General features: G+C 37.9%; 1 protein-coding gene across 1 annotated transcript; it reads right to left on the bottom strand.

Annotated features, from left to right (window-relative positions):
* Window positions 1–2842: 2842 nt before the first annotated feature.
* Window positions 2843–5203, bottom strand: LOC107658063 (coiled-coil domain-containing protein 85B-like). Its single transcript, XM_016446470.1, has 2 exons — window positions 4445–5203; window positions 2843–4332 (listed from the first exon to the last, which is right to left on the bottom strand). Exon 2 carries the CDS (start codon window positions 4170–4172, stop codon window positions 3570–3572), a length of 603 nt encoding a protein of 200 aa, XP_016301956.1. The 5' UTR covers window positions 4173–4332; window positions 4445–5203; the 3' UTR covers window positions 2843–3569.
* Window positions 5204–6896: the final 1693 nt, after the last annotated feature.

Below are 6896 nucleotides of genomic sequence, written 5' to 3'. Positions count from 1 at the left end.
AAAAAAAAAAAAAAGGGTCAATTCCGACTTTGCTATGACAATCTGGCGCTTCTGAATCAGCGACTGTAAGTATGTTTTGTTATTAGTTTAAGTATTTGCTATTGACTGTTCAAATGCGGAGTTTTGCGCAGCGCAGAGTAATGTGTCGTGTGTGTGTGTGTGTGTGTGTGTGAGGGGAACAGGGTCACATCACAGGAGAGTGAACTGCCTGTCAGAAATCATAGCACGTCAGCTGCCTTAACCGCGGCTTGTGTACTGGATCATCACTGTGTCTGTCACGCGACTCTGTTGCCCTTTCGGGCTTGAACTGATGGTAAAACTAACGACATTATTAACTGTCTTGATATTTACTTTGAAAGCTGAAGCTCGCAAAATAGCATCATATGACCCCTTTAAGAGAACTTTGCCAGAATGTTTACCAAAGTTCTTAGAACGTTCCCGGTTAGCTGGGATATTGAGTATTATATTTTATAAATCAGGGTTTTATGGCATATAGCTTGATATAGGAGAATATGGTACTCACATTCAAGGAGGAAAAAAACACCTGTTTTATTCAGAGGCCCAAACTGAGCAAAAATATGCAATTTTGTGAAGTTAAGATTTATATGGCCAAATAGTATGATGAAATTCTGATAGCTTGTAATGTAAATCAATGTGAGCTTTATAACAGTATAACCGGCTACTTACATAAAATGCATATAGCTATCCATTGTCAATATAATATATCTCCGTAAGATGATAAATGCTTGGTTTTATGATCAAAGCTCCATAGTTTTCATTGTGCAACACAATACAATGATGATTGAGAGATGTGCACGTGTTACTTAAAAAGCCATTAAACATTTCACAGCAGAAAGACGCATGTACCCTGACCTGAAGGGGGATGCATTTAGAATTAAATTAAAAGGCCTTTCTAAAAACAATTAACTATCAACATTTCTTTATACTGTATATATATATATATATATATATATATATATATATATATTCATGCAGAGTGAAAGCATGAGGAAAAAAGACAAGAACATGGTGTGTCAGTCAAGTGTATTTAAAGCTATCTCACTCACAATGAGCATAGCCTGAAACAAAGCAAATGCTAACCAATCAGAGAGCTGGGTCTTGTAGCTATAAAACTGCAGTCATAGAAATAATACTGATCATATATTTGGATTTAAAACATGTACAACAGAACAATCCTATGTAGGAGGGTCTTGTAGTATGCAGCAAATACAACAAAAACGACTATAATAATAACAATATCTAGCACAATAATATTAAAACTACATGTCAATGTTTTCCCCTCCAAACATCAGTGTCAATTCGGTGTATATTAATTCAAGTCTTGTCAAAGCAACAACTGAACACAAAAAGCTTTGTACAGCTGTGTAATTAAAGTGGGGTTAATGCAAAAGATAGTTCATTTTGGATTCAGTGCACAGCACAGCAACAGTTTAGTGGAGCACACATCACTACATCTAGTGAATTATACTGTCCAGTTAAAAACAAACAAGAAAAGATCTCATATTGTAAAAAAGTGGTCTAGTAACATGCATTTCCAGTGAATCATTCTTGGGCCTCCATGATATAGCCATATTACGTCAAAAAAAAACTGATCTGTTTACAATGGAGGCTTCGCTTACCACAATCCTTTGATACTACCATTTCCTCTCCATTGCTGAAAAAGATTCAGTGCTTTTTGTAAATGATCTTAAACAGATCACTACATGGTATATGGCTCTAATCAGTAAAAATGTGAATCTCTAAAGATTCAAGATTCATTGCAGCCCTGTCATAGTGCATCGTTGGAGAAACATCAGCCCGTGAACAGATCAGTGCACAGTAAAACCTGGTATAAGTTAGCAGTATGGTTAGTTTCTCCCAATGTTGTTTAAAATGTCAACCCCAAAACTAAATATTTTGCCCCTATCTACAACCCCTGTAAGAGATGAGAGGAAACATTCCTGCAACACTTGGAAAATCATACATTCAAATAATGCTACTAATACAATAAATAGGCCTGCTGGAAAATCTGAAGCTTTTAGAACATGGTGGATGGTTTCTAGAAAGTTCAAGCTGTCCAAGGCCAATTGGCCATCTTGGTCAAAATAGTTTTCGACTAGCTTAGACCAGGTAGAAACCAGTCACCATCTTCCAAAAACAAACCTACCATTTTAAAAAGAAAGTAAATCAAAAATGATTTATTTACATTCCTTGCAAACCTGTATGACTTTCTTCTGCGGAACACAAAAGAAGATATTCTGAAAAATGCCTCAGTGTTTTTGTCCATACCAGTGATTGCCCAATTTTTTATATATTTTTTTGCCATGCAGCTGAACAAAATTGACCTAAAACAACTTTGACCATTAACTAAGTACCCCCTTAGTTAATACTTTTATAATTTAACAGCTAATTCACATGATGTCCACAGGTTCTCTGACATGCAGGTAAGCAAATAAAATATATATGATCCTGGACCACAAAACCAGTCACAAGTAGCATGGGTATATTTGTAGCAACAGACAAAAATACATTGTATGGGTCAAAAGTATCAATTTTTCTTTTATGCCAAAAATCATTAGGATATGAAGTAAATATCATGTTCCATGAAGATATTTTGTACATTTCCTACCGTAAATATATCAAAACTTAATTTTTGATTAGTAATATGCATTGCTAAGAACTTTAAAAAATTTAAAGGCGATTTTCTCAATATTTAGATTTTTTTGCACCCTCAGATTACAGATTTTCAAATAGTTGTATCTCAACTAAATATTGTCCTATCCTAACAAACCATACATTAATGGAAAGCTTATTTATTCAGCTTTCATATGATGTAAAAATATCATTTAAAAAAAATTGACCCTTATGACTTTTGGTTTTGTGGCCCAGGGTCACATATATTTTGCCGAAATGTGTTATTTAGTATTACTTTTGACTGTTTATATTTTAAATGTATTTATTTCAATTTTTCAATTGTTATTATTTAATTAGTTATTAGCTTGTCATCCACTCACAAACTCCTTGCAGTTCCCTTAAAGCCCCCCGGGGGTTTGCAAATCACTGGTCCACATGATAAAAGTCAATAGGGTCCAATTCTGCTTTAGACACCACTGACTTTTACTGTATGGATAAAAACAGTTGTTCAAAATAAAAATTCTTCAACACACCTTCGTTTGTATTCCACAGTAGAAAGTCATACAGGTTTGGAACGACATCAGGGGGAGTAAATATGACAATACTTTCATTTCTGTGTGAACTATCCATTTAAGCTGGACGACCTTAGGCTGTCACCTTAAAGCTTAAAAATAATTCTGTTTTGCCTGGCACCCAACAATTTCAATCAAGTGTTAAAGGTCTGCCAACTATAAAATGTTAATCAATGAAATATAGAGAAACTGTATTATGGCATCAAAAGGCCACGAGTAAACTAGCCTACTTTAGAAGTCTTGGTCTATTTCCACCGAAATAGCTGAGATGTCATTGTCAGAAAATGTAAACTACTTTAGTAGACATAAAAAGTCTCAGCATCAAGAGAGAAGGGTAAAGTAATATGGCTCTGCTCCTCTCCTTCAGTCATCTGGTGAACACACCAAGTGCAGCTGGTCTGGACTGCCAACACTCCCGGTGCTGGAGCTCCCGTCACCCACGTCCCGGGCCACCATACACGGTATGTTGAGATCCGTGGAGCCACCCGGGCTGGAATCACTTCTGCTCACGCACTCTTCCTCGAGCACCAAACAAAGTTCCTTCAGATCCAGGTTCTCCTTCACCAGACCGTCCTGCATCCGCTCCAGGTCGGCGAGCTTCTTGAGGTATCCGCCGAGGTCCTCGCGCATCACTTTAGCAGAGTGATGGCCGAATAGTTGCCACTCACGGGCGAGCTTCTTCACTTTCAGACGGTCATCGTCCAGAAAGCAGCACAAATCCCGAAGTTCCTGGTTCTCCTCTTGCAGCCTCTGGTTGATGACTTTGAGTTCCCTGATTTCAAGCAGATGTCCCTGCAGTTGTTTATTGACCTCCTTGATTAATCGACCGCGCTGTATGAGAGCAGACATCTTTTCCGATTCTTCTTTGCGGAGTCGACTCACCAGCGCTTCCTTAGAACAAGCCAGCAAGTCTTCATCGGACATCTTTGACAGCTCCCGGTTCAGTATTTCACTGTCGCTCCCCATATTGTACACAAATTCACCATCAATTGTTATTACAGCGGTTAAACCATAAAATAACTCTTGCGGGGCACATGAGATGTCTGTCACTGTAAATGGATCGCAACATTCCTCATCCAGGCACGAAGAAAACGCTCCATTTCCTCTTCGCTCTGCTATTTATAACCTATAATAAAGGGAAAACACACAATTATTATATGCAAACTGTTTTTTTTTTGTCACGTTTAACGATTAAAATATCAAACACGTCCTGATTGTAACACACTAAACAGGACTACCTCTCTCCTCGGTGCTTTAAATTGTAATTGGCAGCATTTATTTCTCAGTATTTAGCTTCTGGGAATCACTGAAGCACAATCGTGTTTGTTCCTGCTCCTCGGGTTGGGATGAGAGGTCAACACGGAGGTTTAAAATAATCCCCGTGGAGCATCTCTTCTCTTCTGTATTATCAGGGATCACAATGTCCGTCCGCATCCGTCTCTCCTCGCCCTAAAGCATTTCCAGTGCACTCCAGTGAACAACCACGGAGCTATTTAGTGTCTAAATAGGCAAAAAATCCAATCGCCTGCGTTCGCATAAAACGCGTTGTAAATATGAAAAAGAAATAAATAAGAGTCGAAATGTAGGACAGGCTGGATATAGGCTACTAGTGCTGCATGCGATTGGTCGGTTTTACAAATAAACAATGTCGGATAATCCGAATGAACGACGCTGAAATGTATGGTGGCTGCCTTCGTGGTGATTCCTGAGGAATTCGTTGATGTTCCTTGAGATTACAGTGCTTCCTTTGGCGATGGTGGTGGTGGTTGGGGAAGCAGTGATGTCTTCCCCCATCTCCTGCTCTCCTCCCTTCCCTTCTTCACCCCCTCCCCTCTTCCCTTACTGTAAAAATCTGTACTGTATCCTGGCTAGTGAGTGAGTTCCCCTCACACAGCTGTTTCTAATGACTAAAGCTCGCCATACTCCTATAACACACTGAAGATACATAGCAAAGGATATTAACACAGGTTTATGTTGAAATGAGGTCTAGATGAGACTGCATACACACGGGACACACACAAAACTAACGGAAAGGGTGACAAAAGCTTTTTCTCTACTTTGAGCCGAGGTATTTAGCCACATCCTTCCGCCCTGCTCTCCAGCACAATTGCTAGCACGAGGACATAACAATGTGGGGTGTTAACCAGGGCCTGGGGTGAGAGGGGGGTTGCTGGAGTGAGAATGGAAACAGGCCACAGTTTCGGATAAACGAGAGGGAGGGGTGAACAACGGCATGCAAGACAATAGGGGTGAGGTGCATGCAGTGTTGAAAATATATACTTGTGCCCTTTGGTGGATTTCAATGAGAGTTAAAGGGTTAGTTCACCCAAAAATGAAAATTCTGTCATTAATTACTCACCCTCATGTTGTTCTATACCTGTAAGACCTTAGTTCATGTTCAGAACACAAATTAAGATATTTTTGAGAGCAAAAATATAATAGAATAGAATAGAATAGAATAGAATCTGAGAGTTGTCTGACTCTGCATAGACAGCAATACAACTGAAATGTTCCCAAGTCCAGAAACGTAGCAAGGAGATCTGTAAAATAATCCATGTGACATCAGTGGCTCAACCGCAATTATGCGAAGCTACGAGAATACTTTTTGTGCGCAAAAGAAAAACAATAACGACTTTATTCAACAATTCGTCTCCTCCGCATCACCCTGGTGCCATTTCGGAGAATATCCGCTGGATGTAAACAACGTATGCTGTTCTGTGTCAGATGCGTCACACGGATACGCTATTTCCATTCAGATCAAATCACAACAAACGTAGGAAACAGATCCGGCGTGACGCAGCTGACACAGAACAGCATACGTTGTTGCAGGGTGATGCGGAGGAGACGAATTGTTGAATAAAGTCGATTGAATAATAGTTGAATAAAAATGTGTTTCTTTTGCGCACAAAAGGTATTCTCGTAGTTTCGTATAATTGCACAAAGTTATGTTGGCTAAACTGCTGCAGGGGATTAAACATTTAACCTTATTGTAATGAAATATCCTAATAATCTGGTAATGATGGCATGGTTATACACATAAATATGAATAAAACAAATAGTAAATTCAGAGAATGTCTTTGTCAGTCTAATCTTCTTAGAAATGTAAGAAATTACTTAATTGTAAAAACACCTGATAGCATCATGATTGAGTCTTTAAAAAATCTTCTATGCTTTTACTATTTCTTAATCTCTCCCTGTTCTATAGTTTACTATTCTAGATGATGTTTGAAACTTTGTATTGTTAACACTTCAAATGTTATTGCCTGCTTAAGATGAATCGCTTGTTGTATTTCTCATTTGTAAGTATCTTGGATAAAAGTGTCTACTAAATGAATAAATCTAAATGTGATATTTTTCAAGATTTGGAGCCAGCTCTCAAACAATCGAATCATCAAATGCGTCATACCTAACAATAAAATAATACGCTTGTGTCAGGTAAGTCCACTCAGGATTTTTAGAAAATACATGTATTGTAGCATGTCTTGTTGTAATTGTTTACAACTGTAATGTATGTTAAAACAACTATAGTTGTAATATATATTAAAATGTTACAATTTATCATCTTATAAAATCATGTTATTTACTAGCACATCAATGTACAAGTCTAAATAAAGAAATAAAGTGATTTAGTGAACTTGGTTATGTGAAAGTAAGTTTAGTTAATTTGACACTTCCTAGATGGTTTCATAT

The sequence above is a fragment of the Sinocyclocheilus anshuiensis genome, unplaced genomic scaffold (assembly GCF_001515605.1).
Source record: "Sinocyclocheilus anshuiensis isolate Anshui unplaced genomic scaffold, SAMN03320099.WGS_v1.1 scaffold227, whole genome shotgun sequence".
Classification (NCBI taxonomy): domain Eukaryota; kingdom Metazoa; phylum Chordata; class Actinopteri; order Cypriniformes; family Cyprinidae; genus Sinocyclocheilus; species Sinocyclocheilus anshuiensis.
Note: the sequence above shows the minus strand (reverse complement) of the source record. Positions and strands in the feature narration are given on the sequence as shown.